Source organism: Sarcophilus harrisii, chromosome 2 (assembly GCF_902635505.1).
Source record: "Sarcophilus harrisii chromosome 2, mSarHar1.11, whole genome shotgun sequence".
Lineage (NCBI taxonomy): Eukaryota > Metazoa > Chordata > Mammalia > Dasyuromorphia > Dasyuridae > Sarcophilus > Sarcophilus harrisii.
In genome coordinates this window covers 469,161,816-469,187,120 of record NC_045427.1, presented here as the reverse complement: position 1 = coordinate 469,187,120, position 25,305 = coordinate 469,161,816, and the positions used below count along the sequence as shown (strand labels likewise).

General features: G+C 36.0%; 1 protein-coding gene across 2 annotated transcripts in view; it reads left to right on the top strand.

Annotated features, from left to right (window-relative positions):
- The window catches only part of TOX3 (TOX high mobility group box family member 3), a 123,475-nt gene extending 116,749 nt beyond the window's left edge, over positions 1–6,726 (top strand). For both annotated transcript variants that reach the window (XM_031954489.1, XM_003757243.2), the window contains exon 7: positions 3,180–6,726. In XM_031954489.1, coding sequence (XP_031810349.1) covers positions 3,180–3,911 — 732 coding nt within the window. In that variant the 3' untranslated portion in view covers positions 3,912–6,726. The remainder of the gene's footprint in view (positions 1–3,179) is intronic.
- The last annotated feature ends 18,579 nt before the right edge of the window (positions 6,727–25,305 follow it).

The following is a 25,305-nucleotide window of genomic DNA, read 5'->3' as shown; positions in this document are numbered from 1 at the left end:
TCAACAAATATGAGTATTTTTATATACAGATAAAAACAAAAGAGTTGCTTATGAATCTGACAGTTATATCACATATAGTTTGCATTTCTTTTTGAAATTATATAATAAATCCCACATATCAATTTTCTAAAAGTCTGGCTTTTCTGTATCCTTTTCTTATTCTCCGTTTTTTTTTTTTTCTGGGGAAGGTAGGTACTGCAGTGGATAGAATATCAGGCTTAGAGTTGGGAAGCCCTAAGTTCAAATCTAGACTCAAACACTTACTACTACCTCTGTAATCTGGACAAGCCATTTCACCTCTGATTGTATTAATTTCCTCATCTAAAAATGAGGATAATAATAATAACACCCATCTCTCAGAGTTGCTGTGATCAAAAAAGACAGTATTTATTCAAATTCTTGCTATGTAGTAAGTACTATATAAATTCTAGTTATCGTTATTATTTTTTTAACTTTGAAAAAATAGTACAATGATCCTCTTTTCTTTCTGTCTTTTTTATATATTTCCTTCTTTTGCACTTTCTAGCCTCTTGTTACTATCACCAGCCCCCTTTCCATTTAAAACAAACAAAACCTTCTAACATATTTGAGCATAATCCATTAGAACACTATTTGAACTGAGACAAACAATTTAGGACATGTTTTACAAATTGTTATTACCTCACTCACCTGACCTCCAAATTCATTATTATCCTCTGCTCCCATGACCTACATCCTCACTCAGAAAGATGATCTGGCTACTTGATCTGAGTGTTAGTCACAAGTATTTTGTTTCCATAATCAAGATTTCCAAAATTCTCCTCTCTTAGTGTAATCTATAATTCCTTATACTTCATTCTTCCTTAATCTTGCTTTGTCTTTTGTCCTCAAACTCCTGAAGACTTTCCATATCATTTGTAAAATATCTTCTATTAATATTAAGTACTCTAAGTGCTGGCAAACCTACTCCAAACCACAGTCAACAAGGACACTTCTTGTCTTTTTCTATAGCATTCTTGAACTCCCAGGAAGAGGTGTCATCAATACATTCTACACATCTTTCAGCCCCTGTATTTGTCAGTGGAGCAACTAGGTAATACATTGTATAGAGTACTGGCTTGGAGTCAAGATTTTTTTTTTCCTGAGTTCAAATCTGGCCTCAGACACTTCCTAGCTGAGTGACCCCGGGCAACTCATTTAACCCTGTTTACTTCAGTTTCCCCCATCTCTCAAATGAACTAGAGAAGGAAATGTCAAACCACTCTATAATCTCTGCCAAGAAAACCCCAAATAGGGTCACAGAGTTATATATGACTGAAAAAATGACAACAATTTTCAGTGAGTCACTTAGACCTGTCTTTCTTAACATTGACCTTATAATTGACTAATTCAGATTGATACTTTTCTCCATTCCTGAATCTTATGACCCTTATTCTGTTTCTTTTATTTCCTGTCTTTCAAAAGCTTAGCCCTGAATTATCTTTACCATCTGCTTCCTACTGTTCTTTTCACATACCATTCAGGGATGATAGAGGAATTTGGACCAATGTGAGGAACCCTCACAAAAGCAAGACTATTTTTTATTCTTCCTCAATTGATTATCACATTTCCCCATTTCTGTTGTTTCAAGTGTTCTCTCCTTCATCTCTCACGCCTTTCCCTACTCTCTCTCTCTTGAGCTCTAGTTCTTCAGCTCTGACTGCCTATTTAATATTTGCCATTGATTGCTCTTTAGGCATTTCAAATTTAATCTGCCCCCAAACAAGTCATTCTCTTCCCTCTAAAACTCTCCTTATTTCTGTGAAGGATACCACTATCATTACATTTACTGAAGTTTACCATCTTAGAATCTTCTTGATCCCATTTACTTCTCCCATGTATCTGATAATTTTTACTTAGATATTTGTTGTGTGGCATTCATTTCCTTCTCTACACTCAGAGAACTACACTCTAGTTCAGAGCTTCCCCTCTTATAATCTGGACTATTTCAATAGCTTTTTAATAGATCCCTTTGTTTCAAGCCTTTTCTCCACTCCATTCCATGTTCCACTCAACTGCCAAAGACAATATTCCTAATATAAGACTTGATCATGTTACTTGCTTTTTATAAAATGGTGTGATGGCTCCCTCTTGTATTTAGGATCAAATCAGGTTTCTTTGTTAGATTAATTTACTTCCAGCCTACTTTTCTAAATTTATTAAAAATTATTCCCCTTCATATAGTCTACAATCTAGCCAAATTGACCTACCTATTGTAATATACTTACTGCATTCTATCTTTTGTCTCTCCGCCTTTGCAAAGGCTGTCTCCTATACCTGCAATGCACTATTTGTTCATGTCCACCTCTTAGAATTCTTTTTTTTAAAGCTTAGTTCAAATGCCATCTTTTACATGAGTCCTTGCTTTATTATATCATAGTTGCTAGTGCCCTCCTATCCAAATTACCTCATATTTATGCATATTTTAGATTTACTTACATACATATTTTGAATTTACAAACATAAAGGAATCCATGTTTTCTCCCCTGATATGTTCCTTGAAGGCAAGGAAGTTTAGTGTCTGGTATAGTGGGTGATAATAGGTTAATTTGTAATTTACCAACTGAGATAGGGAAATAATAAAAGCTATACTTTTTCTTAAGCATGAATTATGTAAAAAAAATAAGAGTAAAGAATTAAAACTACATAACCTAATCCAAGTTTTACATGGTAGAAGATGATATATTGTTGGTTACGTGGTATTGACACAAAATGAATTTTCAGAAATGCCCTATTTCTAACCCCTAAATCTGGATGGAATAAATTATCCAGTGGATGCTGAGTGTTCGCTTCTATGTCTAAATAGATTAACTAGAAAGAACTTTCATGACAATCTATTAATTAATTTCAGGGATGTTTTGATAAAGGGGAAAAATAAGATTTTAAGGTCTTTTAACTTGTATTATCTAAGAAATCCAATTGTTGTTTTTATTAATATCATACTAAATATCCCAGTGAACATTTTTGTGCTATTTGGTGATGTGTATTGTTTTCAGAATTATAAAAAAAAATAGATTTTTCAAGTACGTAATCACTTCAGTGAAAAGTTGGTTTATATATCTTATCTATTTATCTATAGATACACACATACATCAAGGATTTGATATGCTTAAATTTGTGTTCATTTTTTTAAATTTTGAAACTTTTTTTTGAAAATACAGGCTGCTGCAGAATCGGCAGAAGCACAGACAATTCGTTCTGTACAGCAGACTCTGGCATCTACTAATTTATCATCCTCCCTTCTCCTGAATACTCCTCTTTCTCAACATACACCAGTGTCAGCATCTCCTCAGACTCTTCAACAGTCACTTCCCAGGGCAATTGCTCCTAACCCCTTAACCATGCGACTTCCAATGAATCAGATTGTAGCTTCTGTTACCATCGCAGCCAACATGCCAACAAACATTTCTGCACCGTTAATTAGCTCAATGGGAACAACCATGGTTGCCACACCATCTTCAACTCAAGTGAGCCCCTCAGTGCAAACCCAGCAGCATCAGATACAGTTGCAACAGCAGCAGCTGCAACAGATGCAACAGCAACAATTGCATCAGCATCAAATGCATCAGCAAATACAACAGCAAATGCAACAGCAGCATTTTCAACACCACATGCAACAACACTTGCAACAGCAACAACACATCCAGCAAATCAGTCAACAGCAAATGCAGCAGCAGCTGCAGCATATTCAGTTGCAACAAATACAGCAGCAGCAAATGCAACACATGCAGCACCAGTCTCAGCCTTCTCCTCGGCAACATTCCCCTGTAGCTTCACAGATAACTTCACCCATTCCTGCTATTGGAAGTCCCCAGCCAGCACCTCAGCAGCATCAGTCACAAATACAGGCCCAGACACAGACTCAAGTATTGTCACAGGTCAGTATTTTCTGAAGATAAATAGTGCAAAATTGATTTGCATTTGTTTGGGAGGATAAGATGTAAGGTAAACCATATTTGGCTGAAACTGTAAATTGTTGATGGTGGTTATGCAGGTGTGCATAACAGGTCAATGGTCCTCTGAAGTGTCTATCAGATAGGCAATAAAGAACTACAATGTAGCTGTGTATCATCTTTTAGCTAACTATAAATCATTTGGTTTTTAAAGAAAAGAAAAGCTGTGCGCTTTCATGTGATGCCTTTTTAATTTATTCAAGCTTTACCTACAATATGTGAATCCAATGGTCTAATAAATATGGGACATTATGATGACTGTAGACTGGCCTTTCAGAGTTATATTATATAGTCCTTATTTCTCGAAGAATGAATGAATGCACTTCAAGGCAGTTTGAACTCATGAAGCCCTTAAAAGCACAGTTGTAACTACCTGTAAAATGAAGACTCAATTTCATACAAACATTGTATGATGTGAATAGTTGATGGCATTTTTTGTCATGGAGAAAAATAATGTAAATCACAGACTTTTGCCAAAGCTATTATTTTTGTTCTTAAAACTGTTCAGAAAAGCAAATGAGAGTGATTAAATGTTCTCTTTTATCCATGATTTCCTCAAACCACAGCATATGTTGTAACAATATATATTACCACTGTTATTCCATTATATCCATTCTAATTAGAAAACAAATGTGAATATTATATTCCGTGTTTTGAGTGAAAAGTTTCAAAAAATAAAACACTGTATTTTTAAAAGGGAAATGCACTTAAATGAAAACAGTTATTACAAAAGTTAAGATTTTAAAAATGCAAGAGTTTTTTTATTATGCTGTAATACCAGTAGAATATTTAAAAGAAGCTCTACATCTGAATAATCAATGTAAATAATTTCTTTAAATGTTGTAAGTTTTCCTATCACGTGTTGTAAAATTTTCATAAAGGAGGCTTTAATGTAAACACTGGTAACATAAACCATTCGTTGCTACGTTGCTTATTGTGTGTTTATGCTATTTTATACTTTTTTATGAGTTGATAGCAGCAATTAAGTTGTTTGTATTTTGCTTAACTAAAAAAATGCTTTTATCTTGCTATAGAATAAACACATTTCAGTAAAAAAAAAATACTCAGACTGTGTTTTGATGAAAGAATCTTTTACTTTTCTAATAAAAAATAGACGTCACATTTCAATTGGAGTCTTTAAAATTTAGTATGTACGAAGGTACCACATTAAGTTTTATTGGAACTCAAGTATATCTTCCATATTAAATAGAAAATGTTAAAATTAGCCTAGAATTCAAATTGCTTCACCAAAAAACTTGCATTTCATTATATATTTTTAAAAGCATAAAATACAGTTTAAAAATCATAAAAAAGACATGTTGTATTTAGGTCATAGGATTAGTACTTGCTGGCATTTCTGGTATTCCATGCTTAAATGTGGTTGGTGAATGTTTATTCTGGAATATAAATAATTTTTTTCTGTACCTCCCATCTTAGCCCCCACCCCCCTCATTTTTCCCCCTCTGGAGAAGCTCTTCTATGAGAGCAGTATGGCCACTATCCCCAGTTGTCTTGCATGATTAATTACAGCATCTGTCCTGTCAGAAGCTATAATGAAGAGGTCTTGATAAAAATTGCAAATTACCACTGGCAACAGTCTTAAACTGCTTATGATAAAATGAAAATTAAAAACAGCAAGTGTCAAGCCTGACCAGCATCCTAATCTGGAAAGAATGAATGTGAGAGGTGATGTCCATAGCTATTATATGTAAGAAAGATATACACAAATGATGGAGTATGAATTCCTGAAAGTTGCTGTTGTGGCTCAAAGAATATTTACTGTATGTTATGAGTTATTAATAATGAATTCAGCTTTCAATATTTCATAATCCTCTGGTACTCCCATATTATGTACAAATATTGAACAGCAAGAGATTCTAATTATAAATTTATAGATTTCTTGCAGTAAAAAAATGTATGTCTAAATTGAAGCTTTTCATAAGATGTATTAGTTGACAGGTATCGGTGTTGAAACAGTCTAAGAATCATACCTAATAACATCTATAAGGGAATGATTATTTCACAAAAGAGAGATCTTCTGGCAATAGATATCTCACAGACAGAAATGGTTGTAAATTTTTTCTGTGAATTGAAATCAGCATCACATAACAATGAGAAGCATTATATATTCTGTTTTGAAACCTTTAGACAAATGTCTTCAAAATTAATCGCTAAACTACATGTGACAGTAATTGTGTATTGTTCTGTAATTGTCATATTGAAAGCCCATGAAGTATCGCTTGGAAAAATTGTCACTAGTGATAAGAGTTAATTGCAAGTGAAGTCTGTTTTCAACAGTTTGCAGTTATAAGCAGGTGTTATTACATCCATTAAATGATTTTATAAATCTTGGTTTTATCACATTTGATTAAGTGCTGCTAAACTACTAATAGCCAATTCCAAGAAAAATAGTTTAATTACTCCAGCATACACTTACACACACACACACACACACACACATACGCATACACACATGCATGTGCGCACACACACACATACATTCATCACAAGACAGAACTGTACATTTAAAATGTCAAAGACTTGAATCATGAAAAAATAATCCTCAACCTTGTTACCAAAATATATTTCACAAGATCCTCCAAAGCATATTGTGAAACAGCTTGTATTTCAATTTAAACGTGTGACTGTTCGTATCCCTATTACTTAAGTAACTTGGTGCACTTTTTGTTACAGGTTAGAAATAACTGGAAATAAATCATGATGATGAAAAATGGACATGAGAAAGACATAGTGTCTGATTAGTGTGACATTGAAATTCTGTACCTCTTAAGTGGTGCTTTCTCTTCTGACATTAATAAGTCCCCCTTTCCCCCCTCTCTCCTTCCATGGAAGGTATTTTATTACTCTGGCTAACTCTGTTCTACTCTTGCATTAACCTATGCTGCCATATGATGAAAGAACATAAGGAGTTTTCATTTTTAGCTGACATGGGGTCATTAGTTCCTAAGTGAAAGAACAAAAGCTTAAATGCCTTTATGCAGTATAATTTCAACAGTATATTACCACCTAACTATTGAAGTTTGATGGTTTTCTAGACAGATGGATTTGTATCTCAGGTTTAACCAGGAGTCTTCTGCTGCCTCATTCAGTGGGCTTTCGACATCTGAATGGTTTCTTTTCCATTTCTCCCTTCATGGAGTATTTTTCAGCACTGGACTTCATTCTAACCTTTCCCTCCCCTACCCCCCTTTTTGTTTGGCTTTTGTTTTGCAACAGCTGTTATTATCGTTTTTGGTCAGCTGTGATTGCTGGAGGCAAAATAGGACCAGATGGTGTTTTGCTATGCATGAATGGAGAGTTAGAGGAGTTTGGATTGAATAGGCCAAGTTTGAATGGTGTCTATGCACCACCTGCCCGCGTTAGCAGCAGTATACACATCATAGTAGCATGATCTGTCTCAGACCTACTAGAATTGGATGGGAAAGGAGAAGGATGGGTTGGATTTTCTCCATATTTATTGATCTTCCATGCACTAACAGCATAATGAGGTGTACAGTCAATTTGAGTTAATTGGATATGACACAGCATGTACATGTAATCCATCACTCTAGTCTCCGGGTACACTTTATGAGTTTTGCTGCCACAGAAACACGCACACTTAGTAATAGCAAACATTAATGGGCTAAGTAGGCAGAAGTTAAATAGGATAATTGTTTAGATGGTAGCTTTAAAAATGTGTGATGGAAGTTACTGAAGAAAATATACTTTATAAAGTATTGGTGTAAATTAAAATTAGCTCCCTATATTCTATCTGTTCTAATATGAACAAAACACCTGAATATTTGTTTAGGCAGCATGACATGGTATAAAGATCCCTGGTCTCCAATCATCTGCTTTAAAATTCCAGCATTTTTACTCAATAGTTGAAGACCTTGATCATGTCATTTCATTTGCCCAAGCCTCAGTTTTCTCATCTATAAAATGGAAAAAATACATTACCTATTTCATGGAATTGTTATGAACAAAGCATTTTGTAAGGCTAAAATGTAAGCAATTAATCTTATTCATTATCATTAATAACATCATTAAACATTTTGTACTTCAATATGAATATGTGATCTCTTCAATAATAATATACCAGCACAATGTGTCCCAAAAGTCTTAGGGTAGTTCTAGGGTACTAAAGTTTAAAACTGTTCTAAGATTTTTAGGACACTATATATGATCCAAAATGTTAATAATAGCTGACATTTCTTTAGTGCTTTAGGATTTGCAAAGTGCTTAACATATATTGTCTCCTTTCATTCTTAGAATCAATGGTCCTCTGAAGTATATTATTACTCCCATTTTATAGATGAGAACACTGAGTCCCAGAGAAGCTAAGTGATTTGTCCACAGGCACTTGCTTATTTGTAAGCGTCAGAGGTAAAAATTGAACTAAGTTCTATCTGGACTTCATATTTTGAAGTCCTTCAAAAGGACTGTCCCATGCTAACATATAAATGTTATGGAAGATCATCCAATGCAACTTATGTTCATCTCTCTTCTTAAATCCTGTGCAGTGGGTCTATCCAGTGAGCCAGTAGCCTTCCTTTAGATCTTCCTGGAGATGTTTTTGATAGTTGTATTAATCATCATGCCACTTGGACCAGAGACTACTCTACATTAGGTTTCACCTTTTCAACTCTAGACCTTCCACTCCAAAATCCTCTTATCATGATCACTGATTGACTCATCTGGCCTCTTTCAGGCTTGTTCCAACCATATTTCACTTCACTTTTTACTCTCACACAAACTTAATATTGACATGATATGAACCATATGATCTTCTCTCCTATACTCTACCCTTCTGCAGTTTCAGCATCATGGTCAATTCGACTCCACCATTTTTCCTAAAAGGGATGTGTCATATTCCTATATATGGCCTCATTTACCATCTCTCTAAAATTTCCAGGGTCAGAGTGCCCCTTCCTGACTACTACTTCACTATGTGTGTTGTTTTTCCCTATTAAAATGTAAGCTACTTGAGGCAGGGACAATTTTTGATTTTATATTTGTATATTCAACATTTGGAAAATTCCTTCCATCACAGTAAGTGCTTTATGAATACTTATTCTTTTATTTATTCTTAATATAGTATAAATACCAGTGAAGCACATGGGCTCCCTAACAGTTATCTTTCATTAAAAAATGAAAGATACATGGAGAGGGAAGGAAGGAAGAAAGGAGGGAAGGAAGAAAGGAAGGAGAGAAGGAAGGAAAAAAAGGGAGGGAAGGAAGGAAGGAAGAAAAGAAGGGAGGGAGGGAAGGAAGGAAGGAAGGAGAGAAGGAAGGGAAGGATTACTGCATCCCCTTTTCTAGACATATATCTTCTTGGTGATATTTTACTTGATTTCAATTGCACAATTCTATATTGGCACTATCCATAGAAATGTCCTAGAAAAAATAATATTTAGGTGACCATCATTTTCCAAGTCCAGTTATTACTTTATTAAATAGAATTTTCCAAATGACATTTTAAAAATTCTCTCCCCACATAAAACTATACATTTTAGCAAGTTTCAAAAAAGAAAAGCTTGTCTTTGAGTTCTAAAGTTTACTAAGGTGTTTAAGCTCAGATAAATCATCTTCTACAAGAGTATGATTTGTCAAAGAGGAAGTGAAACTTAGCAGCTAAGAAACAATGGAGTTAATGACACCCATCTCTCCTTCCTTCCTTCCTTCCTTCCTTCTAAATTATTTATAGGATGCATTAATAATTGTCTAACGGAAACAAGAATGAAAAAAAAGGAAAAGGAAGAAGGGAGGAAGGAAGCAAAAAAAGAAAGGATATTTGAAAATATTTCTCAGCATTTTAAATATGTATGTATATAACTAAGGATATCTCCTGTCTGCTTTTCACTTCTTTGCCCTTCCTTTGGTTGCTCAAGTGCACAAAAAAAGACAAATATGTCTCACAACACATTAAATGTATTTTTGAGGTGCAAGGTATAGACTATCCTCCAGTAGTATGAAGTATAAATTATTTCATGGATTTTAGCCATAAAAAAGGAAGTCATTTTGTCACCAGTAAGTGCCTCATCAGTCCTTGAACTTGTTAAATGATGTGCAACAGAGACCACCTGGTCTTCACTACATGAAGGCCAGGTAGATTAAATTTCATTCCTCTCCAAGGGTTCTTCAGACTATTTAAGATAATTTGAGTGGTGGGGAGAGAGGTCTAGACTCTTTACAATGACTAATTCTCCCTGTACCATCCTTGCCACAAGGTTTCCTCAGTCATAGAGGAGTAGGTAGGTCCCTATCCCTCAGTTCCATTTAATCAGTGACAGTCACATTTGCTTTTCACAGTTAATATTTAGTTCAAAAAGTATAATCATAAATATACAAATTTATTCTCCCCATGGGAGACATAATTGCCCTCCTAAAATCTATCACTTCAGTCTCCAAGGAGGAGAAGAGAATTAGGTTCCTATTTTAGTTCACTTCCCATTGAGCAGTTTCAGTTCCAAGTCTTAAATCCACCTTGGAGCTCAATTTCCAGCCCTCCTGGCTTCTTAGGGTTTCCATTCTGAACTGGTTGCTCCACCCCAATCCTGTTTCAGTCATTTTTGCTTGAACTTAAGTCTCTTGGGATTCATCTATGAGAATCAGAAACAAACACTTCTTGTCCCTTTTCTCAGAGTTTATATAAAAGAGGAGAGAAGAAAAAGGAAAGTCCTTCCTCTTTCATTGACTCACTTTAGAGCATCTATACTGTAGATGAAACGAGGATCTTTATCCTCTGGATAGCAAGTAAGAGTTGTCTAAAAGAGGGGAAAAGAAAGGAAAGACAACAGTTCACTCTCACTAATTTTAAAGACATAACAGTCAAGCAAAGGAGGTTTTCTGCTACCCATGTAGTAGGGAACTTGGTCGCCTCTATCTTTGGTAAACTAGATGTATTCAAAAGGCCTTTCAAGGATGTCTCCAAATTGAGAGAAATGGGCATGCCAAGAAGAAGGCCATGCTATCACCTATCTATCCATCTATTTATCTTTTCTGTTTGTTTTTGTTTGAAACCTTAAGCAACACAAAATATTTACCCTAAGTCTTAACCAACTTCTATGGGAGAAGCTTCTCAAAATGAAAGTGAAAGTGAAATTCTTCTTTAAAAAGAATAACATTGGATTTAGTGAACAATTCATAAAAATAACTTGCAACTTTCAGAGTTTTTTTTCACATATAATGTGTCTCATAGTCTTCACAAGGACACTGAAAAAAGGGAAGCTATCATTTTTTTCCCATTTTACAGCTGAAAACATTGAGACAAGGTCATATGACTTCTTGGCATTAGGTCAGAACTAGAATCTATTTTTTTTATTCCTAGTTCAGTGTTCTTTCCATTATATGGAATTGTCTCTAAACAAAAGAGGCACAAAGTATTTTGTTACCTTCCTTTAGTCTTTCTTCCTCTTCACCTTAAAGAGATATTATTATATTATTTTAATAACTTAGGCAAAAACAAACAAAAGAAACGTATGTATATTCAGTTACTAAGACTGAGTAGTGACTCAGCTTCAGTAAGTAGAAAATAATACCATTTCTAATATCTGGGATAATTCATGTGTGGTAGGCAAGATAGCAAAACATTTTGGTAAACTGATCATTTGGAATCTTTGTATGACTTCAGGTAAGTCACTCAAAAAACTGTCCCTATTAGCTTGAAAATAAAGTGAGCGTCACTGACTAAATTGCTACTAAGGTCCAGTTCTTGTTTTTAGTATATTCTCTATTTGTTTTTTCAGCCATTTTCTGTTCAAGCATCCTAAGTGACCAGAAAAGATTTATTTGACAATGGAGAATAGAATTGTTGAGTTTCAGGATGTTCTAATGAACAAACATAAGGCTATTTTCTAATTCTTCCTTGATGACTAATTTGTTAATTTCTTATAATATCTTGAGTCAGTGGCCCTGTGCCCTTTTCTTCTCTTCCTCTCAGTGACCATTCTTAATCCTGCTATTTCTTTGAGTTTGAGTAGTTAGTCCCAAGAGGCAAATAATGGCATCTAAGGAAATTATAGCAATTCTCCACTTATGTACCTTCAACATTTCAAATAATGAAGATCTTTAGATAGTCAGACAATTCCTGATTGAATAGAAGAACTAGAAAATTAAACATTAATTTTTTTAATATATTTTAATAGTGGTAATTCCCAATTGTGATAGTTAATTTTTTTCTTGAAGAGAGGCAATGATATAGTAGAAAGAATATTATATTAGGAGCCAGGGTTCTGATCCCAACTCTGTGACTTGGTATCATGATCATGGATAAGTCCCTTCTCTCTGGACCTTAGTTTTCTCATCTCCTAAATTGGGGGTAGAAGTGGGAAAGAGGTTAGATGAGTTAATCTCTAAGATTTCTTCCAGCTCTAATATTTTATGATTTTGTAGGCTAAATTTTGGTAGCCATAGCTTTTTTTTTTTTTTTTTTTTTTTTTTTTTTAAACAAAGAGACAATTCCATTGGAAAGTTTAATATCCTCTTTGCATGAAGAAAATTAAAAGTCCTCGGACAGTTTTTCAGAGATAGAGTTTGCATGAAAATGGTATGTTTTCACACATCTTGGAGCATTGAAATCTTGATTGGCAAGGGAACCATGCTGTGCCTCAGGGAAATTATTCATGATTGAAATTTGTTAAAGAAAATGACAGTGTTATTTTGTTCTGGTTAATCGATGGAGAGGTGAGGTGCCATGGCTCAACCAATCAAATCAGAAACACTTTTCAAAAACATTAGCACAAATTGGCTTTCTTTGATTGTTTAATTCCTGGGAATATTTTCGACTGTTTATTCATGGGTCATATCTGAAGTTTGTTTATTGCTATAGAACAGCTTACTTGTCTACTTATAGACAAAGTAAGTTCTTTGTTTAATTCTCCTGAGGTCAAACTCTCTTAGGGAGAACAACAGGGTTGTGTAGTTATCACAAGAGGTTTTAGTTCTTGACCCACAAATGTGTTTAGAGACCAAAGTCATTTTTTCTTTTTTTTTCTGTTCTCTTTCTTTTTTCTTTTCTTCTCTCTTTCTTTCATCCTTTCTTTCACTTGCTTTTCATTTTCATTGTTTGTACTTTATACTTAGCAAGGGGCCTCTGTAGAGGGAAAGACTACACTTTGGTATTCTGGAGGAGCAGTCTGGTACTCTATAACACCTCAATAGCTATTCACTAAGAGAAATTTGGGAAGCACTACTCTGTCAACCTCAAGCGCTTAATCATCTCTGAACATACTGGGGATGTGGGGCAGAATGCTGCAGGACAAATTAAGCACGTTTAACAGCAAACAAAAGCTCTGTTAGGGTTTGGGGACTCAGAGGCGAAGATTCTTGCAATAAGTAAGAGCTGAACAAGTTACTAAGCCCGAATTCAATGGAGCAGGGCCATAGCTCTTGAAGGGGTAAGTCATTTAATTGATGTGGGTTTGTGAAGAGACACTACTAATAGCCACAGAACTGCATGGCCCTTAAGACCTAATAAGCTATGTTTTGTAAGTCTGTATTCTTACAGTAACCAAGGGTTTTATGTTTGATGCAGATGGTGTTTATATAGAGTATACGAGCTCCGTGTGAGAAATAGTCATAAAACAGACTGAGGTTTGGTATAATTATTCGCAATTACTATTGTATAATTGGATGCTGCAACTATTATATAAAAAATATTGTAGAAGTAGACTATGTTCATACTTCAACAATAGTTATTAACAATAAGCGACATATGTTGTAAAATTTGCAACATATTCTATAGTGTTTCCAAACTAACAAGATTTGGCTAATTTGCAAATATGGAAGAGAGCTTTCTAATCTTTTTTTGCTTAGGGAGGAGAATCCCTGGCCCCAACTTCCTTCAGACAGCACTACTTCTAGTCCCCCAGTGTTATTCCATGAGCCAGCTCCCTAAAGCCACCCAATTAACAGATGGATTTGGATAACAAATACCTTCGCAATGAAAGCAGGGCAGCTCTGTGGAAAGGCACATATTTCTCAAGCTTTCTGTAAGTCTGCAAATGAAAACATAGTTGGACTAAATTGTTGCAATTTAGCCCATTAACACACTGCTACTATAATGCTTCTGGATGGAATTTGTAATTCTATAGATATTCAGTCATTATATGTATATCCGAACTTCTCTATGCCCAATAGAGAGAGCCAAAATACCTATCACCCTTAAGCTACAAAACAACACCTCTCCCCTCCCATCATTAAAGTTTAATGGGAATTCATTTCCTTTTAATTGCATTTGCAAAGCTATCATGGGCATGTAGGAATGACAGTCTTTTCTTTTTGCAGAATAATACAGGTACATTCTCTAGCATATTTGAAAGCAACCTCCTTTAGTTAGCATCTCCCAGTATCTTGCACATATACTAAGTGTAGAAAATGCTACTGCCCTGCCATTTGTCTTTTAACCTTCCCACAGGTAGCCATGGCAGAAGCATTATTCTTGAGTATTAAGAACAGCAGTGTACATATTGATAGTGAGAATCTCTGCTACTGGAGTATCCAGGTGCCTTCTAAAGCATCTTGTGTTTGCACCAAAGCAGGAGGAAGGCTTAGCACCAGGGACATTATTTCATGTCTGTGGTCTTTATTTTCTGGGCATCTATCTGACTTCCATTATTCCTAATGGCAGATACGCAGGTGCAGTGTAGGGAAGTACTGTTCACACTGGCCCATCAGTCTGAATTTCCCGTTACTGTAATAAGAGTGCCCTTGGATGTTTATCTGCCAGGTAACAACATCAGTGACATTTTGTGCCTTAGCAGTCAGAGAGAAGGAGAATGAGTTCCCAAAGTGTGAGAGGCCCATATATAATGTTCTGGGGCCTAAATTGGAATTTCTTTTATATACAGTTTCCAAAGGAAAAGCTTCCAAATTTCCTATCTGGCTCTTGAGATATAAGGCAGTAAGGTATTTCTGTGGTATACTTCCTTACCTTAGACAGAGCTTAATGCTTGGCAGCCACTGTTGGCTTCATCCTTCAATGAATTCTCAATGAATTATCCTGCTGTTTCCTAGAAGGCAACCTGACATTGTACATGCTAACATTCTCATCAACATAATAAGGATAGGACTACATTCTCTTAAGGCCTAGGTTCTGGCTCCTCCCTAAGAAAGATGAACTGGAATATTGATTGAATCATGAGTCATAGAATAATAATATGGTACTGCCAAATTCTAGCCTAGCTTTTCTTGTGTCTACATGTAGACTATCCATATATTTCCATGCATATTCCGAACTGGATTAGGATACCTTATAGTAAAGTGGAATAAGAGCCAATGGACCTGAGTTTAAATCCTAGCTCATTTGGTGTCCTTGGGCAAGTCACACTTTGGGTTTCGTTTTTCCTCATTTGTAAAGTGAGGCAATTAGATTAGCCAAGAGTATTTCTAAAATACTATCCCACTCTATAACTATGATCCTATGACTGCTATGAATGTCTTCCAAATTTATTCACACTTTTCTTTCACTCTTCTTTATTAAGAACATGAAAATTGTTGCCCTGCTTCATAGCCATGGATCAGCTAGAAGTTCCTGTGGCTAATAAGGGCACCAAGAAACTCTCTGTAGAAAACTTTTTGATTGTCAAGTTCAACCCTGGCAATTGTCCTATCCTAGAAGAGAAATTTTTACCATCACTGAGACATTGACGTGTCCTTTTGGATAGATATGGGTGGAGTCAAAAGAAAGAAAACAGGAAGCTATCTGATGAAATATAAGGGGAGAGAACAATGTCTCTTTGAACATCAAACTGAGTTATCACCAGATATTTGACAATCCCAAGAGAAGTCATAGTAGTTCTTGTACAAATTGTCCCATGACCACTGGCTTTTAATCCCCAGGACTTTGAGAGTAATAAATGAGCAGGGCAACCATTACTGTTATACTTCTTTCATTGCCCCTTCTTACCTCCCATTATTTATATACTTGTTGGACAATTCTGAAGTCCAGAAAAAATCTTTCAGCAGTAGTTCTATAAGCATTTGGAATTTGCCCTAAAAGTCTGCCTTCTATTTATTAGTACAAAGAAAGCTTAGGAAGTGAGGCTACTTGAAGTCTAAACCATAATCCACAATGAGGATGCAGTCCATCTGAAATGTCCTTCATACTGGCTTCTGTGTCCTTAAATCCTATCCAGTGTTCACAGCCCAATTCAAATCTTACATGTACCAGAAAACTTTCTCTAGTGCCTATTTCTTTAGCCAGTAGTACTTAGGTTTACAAAGAGCTCTAAAAGCCAGTAATTTCAACATTTTGTGCATTCATTCTATGAAGAGATATTACAATGACTTAAAAAAAAATCCATTGTCTGGTAGTTGATATTCTTGATAATGATTCTCTGAGTGGACTTGAACTGGTCCTGGGATGATAGACACAGTCTGACGTTGGGCCTGGAATTCAGGCAAGGGACTTTCCTGAACTCTCCCCCAAATCTCTCCAAATATCATTAAATAATACCCCCCAAACAAATTCTAGAGCAGACTCCACAAAAGGATGGAATGAAACAATTTTCCAGCCCAGGACAACTTAGAAGGTCGGCAAGAAAATTCTGGTTGCAGAGGAGTGAAAGCAGAGGTCACTGTACTGGTGAAGACCAGGACCCAGCAAAGTAAGAACAGACCTTTGGATGACTGAATTAGTAGCTACAGTGGTGGTTTCTAGATTTCTTGGCCCATGGACAATAAAACTGCTTAGAAAGAGATTACAGGAGTCTATTTGCAGGTATCGGGTCAGTACTCCCTTTCATTGCCTATATTTGGGTTTGCACTGCAGTCCTGGATCTCAGACCTAAGGTCAAAAGGAGTACCAGCATCCCAGAGTTTGAGGCCTCTCCCAGGGGAGCTAAGATCTGGTCACAGCCCAAGGGGGAAAAAGAATGTGATCATTCACATTCCAGAGCACAGAACAGGTGAGTAATAAACATGCCTAAATCATTCTACCATGGAAGAATCAAAAACTTACCCAGAATTATCTCTGAAAACAGCTGTGCAAAAAGCTGAAGCTTGGAACGCTGCCCCCTCCACTCCAGAAGCAGAACCCCACTTCAGCACAGAGATAACAGAGACCAGGGTCATTTCAGAGCCATATTGAAACACTAGAGGAGGACTTTAGTGGATCAGTCTGCATGCAAGACACTTTACTTTTTTGCTATGGAGTTACAAAGAAATCTAAATCAAAGTTTTTACCTTTGAGGACTTTATAATTTGATCTGTGACCTCTCCAATTCAACCAACAGGCTATTATTTAAGCATCTACCATGTGCAAGGCAGGCATTACATTGTAGTGATACAAACAAAACGAAAAGCAGGGCCCTGTCCTCAGGAGCATTCATGACCATGGACCAAACAGCCCTGGCTTCTGCCCCTAATGGGATTCCAAAGTAACTGGATGGATACAAGTGAGTGTCATGTAACTGGAGGAGAGATACAACACTCATAGCTGAGCGGATTGAGAAAAGTCTCCCATAGAAGATGGCGCTTATGTTAAGTTTTGAAGGAGGAACCCTAAGAAATAGACATGAGAAGGGCGTCATTCAAGGAAGAGAGGCAGCACGAGCAAAGGCTAGAAGGGGGTAGATGGTAATTTGTTAAATACTTTATAAATATGTTCTCATTTTTTTCTTACAAAGATCTTGTGAGGCAGGTGCTATTATCATGTCCAAATTTTAGTTAAGGAGACATGCTTAGAGATACAATGGACTCGCCTAGAGTCATTCCACTAACAAATTCCTTAAGATTTGTTCTTCTTCACTTCAGGACCTGCCCTCTAACTATAAGTGTCCTACAGTGTTCTATCCCGGTCCTTTCTCTCTTCTATTTTATTTCACTTGTTGATCTCATCAGTTTCCATGAATTTTATTACCATCTCCATGTTGATGGTTCTCAAATCTACCTTTCATGCCCCAACTTCCTTAATTTTCTAATCTTCTTAGACCTTCCTCTCTACCAAAGACTTTTTGACCCAGTGACACTGACCTCCTTCTATTCTTCCATCAAGACATCCTATTTCCTGACTTCAGGCATTTTCAGTGGGTTGTCTTCTATGCCTAGAATGCTCTTCCTCCTTATCTCTCCCTCATACTTTTGAACTTCAATGTCTGTTACATAGTAGGTGCTTAAGAGATATTTATTGACTGACTGTACACTCCATCATGACTCTTATCACTTTAAATTATAATCTATACTCCCCAGATCATAATTAATTTCTCTTTCATGTAAGCTAATTTTGCCCTTCTACATAGATTATAATGTTTCTAAGAGAAATTGTTGCCATAGTTCCATGCATATCCTATAGAACCTGGTACAAAGCAGTGTACCTGATGTTCCATCTGAGATATCAACCCTCAAATATTCACCTTAAATATACTGAAAAATTTCCTGGTAGCAAATATTGCTAAGTATAAAAACCAAGTGATATAGGGAAATAGTGAGATCTCTTCTGAATATCTTTCAAAATAAAATGAATGTGGTCCTCTGGTTTGAGCATCATCTTAGCTGAAAGTAAATAGAAGAGACTGAGTTTTTCCCTAGTTTTGGATATTTATAAGCAGGAACTCACCTACAGCTAATTAAGAACAGATATTCTTATGGGAATAGAACATTCTTGGGCATTAACCAAGATGGGACCTTCAGACCTACATTAATTGAGTATGGGTTCCCAGACAAAGGTGAACTTTCTAGTGGAAACAGATAGATTTTCCTTTGATATTCCTCTAGCAGCAATTAGGACACTCATTCTTAAGTCATAGGATCATCAAGGATTATAAATCTACAGCTGGAAAAAACTTTGGAGAACTTTTTGTCTGACCCTGTTCCCACTGTTTCAGATGAGTAAACAAAATTCAAGAGAGATTATGTGACACCTGTGATCACACAGGCAAGCATCAGAGAAGACATCAAAGGCTCTACCTCTAGACCAAGACATCATCAGTTATAGAAGCTTTGCATTTCCCAACTTCCCAAGCCTTTTAAATATGATCAGAAAAGTGCTTGAGCATTAACACAAAAAAACTGAAAAAAAACTTCATGTTTAATTCTCCTATCCTCATTTTTTTTTTAGCTTTTCAATAGGGAAATTTGAACTCATTCTTTGGCCCAGTTGAAGTCTCACCTATTTGAGTGAAACTGTGACTAACTCACACCCTGTAATGATCATTCTCTTCTTGAAATTTTTACTTTGAAACTTTTCCCTTGATATTGGGATCCATTGTCAATACACCACATGTGGCCTGAAGTTCCTAAGAGCATCAAAAGAGCATTTTGTTCTCACATCATACCTAAGGTCAAGCTAACATTCATTTTAAAATAGATAAGAAAAAAATCATATTTCATATTAATATGAGAAAAGGCTTATCATTATTTGTCCTCATTTTGACAGTGTGGCAGTGTAGCAGAATAGAGAGCTCCAGGCTCTGAACACAGGAGGAAATTAATAAATGATTGTTAAATTAAATCAACTTAAGACAACATAGTTACCGTTAACACTACTTTTGTCTGTTTGAAAGTGAGTCATGTAGCACCCCAGATCTTTGAAAGAAGAGTACCATAAACTTCAAAATGAAGAAGACCGGAATTTGAGTTTTACTTTTAGCACATATTAACTGGATCTGTAACAACTTCTCTGAGCTGTTACCAACTCTCTACGATTCTGAGTTTGTAGAGAAGTTGTTTAGTGGAGATGGATTCCTTATAGAAAGTTTCCTTTATTTGTAAAATCATTATTCCTGCTGTCAAAAATAACTATTATTAGATTGGTTTACATGTGTCTATTTTTTTGTTCAAATTCTGAATGGGACAAAAACTTTTTTAAGTCTTTGATAGTTCACCGATAATGATCTCCTTACTTAGACTATAAGCAACTTGTAGGGAAAGGTGTTATTCTTGCACCTTTCATCATTCCACATATTATCTTAACTAAGGAGTCAAATAACTATTTATTAAATGGATGAATGAAATTAAAATCTTAGCACCATGCTCCTTGATCACTACTCCACTGAAACTGTCAGCCTCTGGCAAGGGGGATGCTAGTCAATGGTTGAGGATACGGCCAGCCTGTGTCTCTGACATTTTGGCTGTGTGCAAGCCAAAGCTCATCTTGTTTTTGTGCATAAAGAAACAAGAGAGTCTCTCCCCTCATTGCAAAATCCACTGAAAGAACCAGACGCCCATTGGCCTCCTCTCTTCTACTTTCCCGTTTAATAAATGATTGAACAGGGGACTGTGCTTAATCTTCCTAAACAATAAACTCCCAAACATTCAACACTGTCAGATGCTTTTCTGGCATTTGAAAATATGCCTGCCACAGAAGAGTCTATTGAATCTGGGCTGTGACTAAGACCCCGCAGACAAAGAGCACTGTCTGCTAAGCAGCTCTCTCTCTCTCTCAGATCTTGTTCAGTGAAATCACTTGGTAGGCTGCATGAGGCCTTGTCAGTACTCACTCAGAGCAACCAGCCTGTGTTTACCCCAGAGGGGGTGGAGCAGGAGGAAAGGAGGCGGGCAGGCAGAGCAATGAGGCTTCTTCAAATGGGAACACTAATCTGACTGGAGTATACACAGGATGTAGGAGGGCAGGCTTTTCATCTGAGGCCCACAAGTCTTCACAGAATAAATTAAATCAAGGAGGAATCAGTTTTCACTGCTATGTTCTTATGTTCCAACCCTCTCCTCCCTCCTTAGCTCGTGAGGGGAGGAGTCTCTGTCCCCAAATAACAGACCATTCTACTTTTGGAAATGAGAGGATAGATTTCTGGTAGAACCACTTTGACAGCTTTAAACCAACTGTATAACCCACCTCAAATGCCATGTCCTATATGAAGCTTTCCCTAATTCACTCCACTTCTTCCTTTTGTCCCATTAGTCTCCAATATTGTGTGACCCTGGACAAGTATCTTAACTTTTTTCAACCACAATTTCCTAATCTATAAAATGGGAATAATAATAGCACTTACCCCACAGGGTTGTTGTGAAGTATAAAATGAAATAACATATATAAAACACTTTGTAAACCTTTAAATCCATATGTAAATGTTAATTATCATTTCCATTCTTTTTTGACCTCAAATAGCACCTATTTTTCTTCATTTCATACTATTGTGCTTTGTATTTGTCTCTATTTGTGACTTAAACTCCTTCTAGACTATGATTCCATGAAAGTAGGGACTGACCATTTGCAAACTGTGTTTTCTCTAACACCTAGTTCCATGCTCTGAACACAGGAGGAAATTAATAAATGATTGTTGAATTAAATCAACTTAAGACAACATAGTTAAGGTTAACATTACTTTTGTCTGTTTGAAAATGAGTCATGCAGCACCCCAGATCTTTGAAAGAAGAATACCATAAACACATCTAAATAATGATAAATAAATTATCTGGGGTCATTTGCTTGAGAGGAGAAGGATTTATATTATGCTCCTAAGTGCCAGCCACAAAGGAATAATATTTGGAAAATAGGAAAGGAAAGGTGTCAGGATATGAAGTAAGGGTAAAGAATGAGGCAGAAGAGCTAACTGGGTAATACCATAGGAGGGCATGGAAAAGAGCTATTCTTGGTTACCTTATCTTCATTAGCTCTGGAAGAATATACAACATACTGAGTGAGGTAATCTTGGCCTATTTAAATTAATGAGCAACTTCTCTGTTCATTTCGGGCCCATATGACCTAATATTTTAGGAATTTGGCACCCTACTTTGTTTTCTGTCATGTCAGTTACTTAAGAAATAGCCAGTACTTCATGCTTTTCTTGTTCATTTACCCTTGTGAATAAACTAACCAATTGCCATCTTTTGTAGGAATACAATTTTGTGAGACTATTCAAATGTTCAAGCCATTCTCCAATTGATAAATGGTCAAAGGATATGAACAGACAATATTCAGTTGAAAAAATTAAAATCATTTCTAGTCATATGAAGAGCTGCTCTAAATCACTATTGATCAGGAAATGCAAATTAAGACAACTCAGATAATACTACACACCTCTCAGATTGGCTAGGATGACAGGAAAGGGGATGTGGGAAAACTGGGACACTGATACATTGTTGATGGAATTGTGAACAGATCCAGCTATTCTGGAGGGCAATTTGAAATTATGCTCAAAAAGTTATCAAACTGTGCATACCCTTTGATCCAGCAGTGTTTCTACTGGGCTTATACCCCAAAGAGATCTTAAAGAAGAAAGGGACCCCCATGTGCAAAAACGTTTGTGGCAGCCCTTTTTGTAGTGGCTAGAAATTGGAAATTGAGTGGATACCTATAAGTTGGAGAATGGTTGAATAAGTTATGGTATATGAATGTTATCAAATATTATTGTTCTGTAAGAAATAATCAGCAGGATGATTTCAGAGAGACCTAGAGAGACTTACATGAACTGATGCTAATTGAAATGAGGAGAACCAGGAGTTCATTGTACATGGCAACAACAATATTATATGGTGATCAATTCTGATGGACATGACTCTTTCGAACAATGAAATGATTGAGGGCAGTTCCAATGATCTTGTGATGAAGAGAGCCATCTATACCCAGAGAGAGGACTGTGGGAACTGAATGTGGATCACAGCACTACATTCTCATTCTTTTTGTTGTTGTTCGCTTGCATTTTGTTTTCTTACTCATTTTCTTTCCTTTTTGATCTGATTTTTCTTATGCAATAAGATAACTGTATAAATATATTTACATATATTGAATTTGACATATATTTTAACATGTATAATATATATTGGATTGCTTGCCATCTGGGGAGGGAGGGTGTGAAGGAGGGTAAAATTTGGAACACAAGGCTATGCAAAGGTCAATGTTGAAAAATTATCCATCCATATATTTTGAAAATAAAAAGCTTTAATTAAAAATGAATAAATAAAGAGAATTACCAAAAGAGGAGACTATTCAAATGTAACATCTGGTTTGCAGTTTCTCTGTCCACTGCTTTAAAGCTAGGTCAACAGAAGCCTGGGCAGGCCAAACAAGTTATCTTCCAGTATACAGAGAGCAAATTGATTTGCCCTCAGATTTCTCGATTCCTAGTCTCTGAGGGTTCCTGCCAAGATATACTTAGGTGAGGTTGATCAGCTCAATGTATCATTATAAGATCTTGCTAAAGGACTTGGATGGTTGCAACTTTATTTGACTGATCTGAATATTAAGGCATAGAATTCTAGACAGTTTTTTTAATTTTTGGAGGAACAAGAAGATTTTCAATGATGTGATCAATAATTTATTAGCACTTCAATTGTGAAGTGATGCCAGTAAGTCTAAAAGATGAGTGTGTATATATAATATAATATTAGCCTTGCAGGAAAGAGCAATGGAAACACAACCTCTGAGTGTAGGCAGGCATATTAGCCACAGTGACTTGTAGGGGAATATGTCATAAAAGACATCATCAAGAATATGTATGACTGAGGAAGAAGATGAACTAGTCAAGTAAGAAACAGAATGTAGACAACTTGAGTGTTGTACTGATATCCACAATGTTTAAACAACCAGGACAAAAAGTGGGTTGTCTATAAAGCTCGGAAAAAACATTAAAAGAGTCCAAGGAAGTCCTTCAGGATATTGGGCAATCCACCCATATAGAATTCAAGGAAAGACATGGGCAAATATTGCACAGATCAGTTTTGCTGGATTGCAACATGTACAAATGCAATATACAAACTGTGGTTAGTGTATCCAGAAAGATAAGCCTTAGTAAGGAAACAGACTATATCTTTATCAGAGCATGGGATAAAGAAGAAAATTATGAGAAATGATGTCAAGGGTCTGTGAGATAAAGGGAAGGAAAAAAGAAGGAACTTATAATATATGGCCTTAATTTTCTTGACAAAGTCAGAATGGAAGTCTTCCCTGAAATGGGGAAAAGAGGGGACAAGTTGTTTTGAGAAAATCAAGCACAGAAGAGAAACTGGTGTGTGTGGGGGACAAATATCAATAAAATGATCATCTTACTCCAGTAAGGGCCCAGGTAAGATTAGATAACATAATTTTGTAGTGGAACTCATTGGCATGGTTGGGTGACTTCCTTTAGCTATATTCAGTAGCATATGAGTAGGAGCAGAGGAACAGATGGTAGGAATAATTCAGGATTGGAGTTTGGCAAGGCATGAGAGACAAAAGAATAGAGGAGCAAGGGATTCAAGTGTAGAGGAGAGTGAAGTTGAATAGATTCACTGAAGTATCAAAGTAAGGAATATTAACCTAATTTTTCTGGACAATGTTAAGGTTAGCTAGGATTTGGCTCTTAGGCTGTATTTATGTATATATATATAAAGTTCCTATGGTGCATCAGTGACAAAGAAGCTAAGAGTTCAGGTCCTCAAATATCTAGTTGAGAGCTTTTTCTAAAATGCTATATTGCCTATTTCTTTTGTCAGAGAAATTGATTACCAAAATGTAGCATCAGCAATAAAAACTCCCAGAATTTTGGCAAATTGGACACGAGAATTTTGGATTATATGTCACTCTAGATTGCCCTGAATCTAATTCTAAACCAATCTGACAAAATGTAGCTCTAGACAATACAAGGTAATTTGATGTAGAGTGACATTACATGATATAACATGTCAAACCTTTCTTCCTATCTACCCCCCTATTCGTTTTGAATGTTGAATGCCCACTATCAATTCCAGCAGGGAGCATACAACCAGGATTTTTGGCAGGTAATTAGTGGGCTGCATATCAGCAAGAGTGGGTCATTTTTATTAAGTGCTTTCACATCTCGTTAGCTGCTCTTCATCAAACCCCATCAGCATGCTAGCACGTTAAATTTTGTTAATCTCATATTGAAAGTCACTGGAATGATTGAGGAGACAAAGAAAAACACAATGGTGAAACCTTCCATGACCCCATTTCTATCTGCATATTGGTGTCTGGTGTCAATTGAATTAGCCTCTTGGTAGAGAACAATGTTGTTTTCTTTTCTCTTTGAAATTCTATCTACCTCATATGTTTATACACACATATGAATTTTATATATAGGAATATGTTTTATATATATATATATATATATATGTATACATTTATATGTTATACATTATTATACAAAGGCAAATTTTGTCATATCAGGGTAGAAGTGTGCCCAAAGACTCTGCTATGGTCCAAACCCATTCTCTTTAACAAAAATGCTTCTCATTTAGGAAAGTGTGAAAATTAAGCTGAGCACATTTCCTTTGCCTAACCTCAGAAATCAGTGGTTTCTTTAGAAGTATTAATAGCAAGGAACTAGTAGATAATAAATGTTCTTAAGCACCCACTGATGCTCTTAATTTACTGAACTCATTGACAACTAACAGAGCATTTTGTGGACACGCTTTAATCTTGTATCTTTGAGGACTTCTT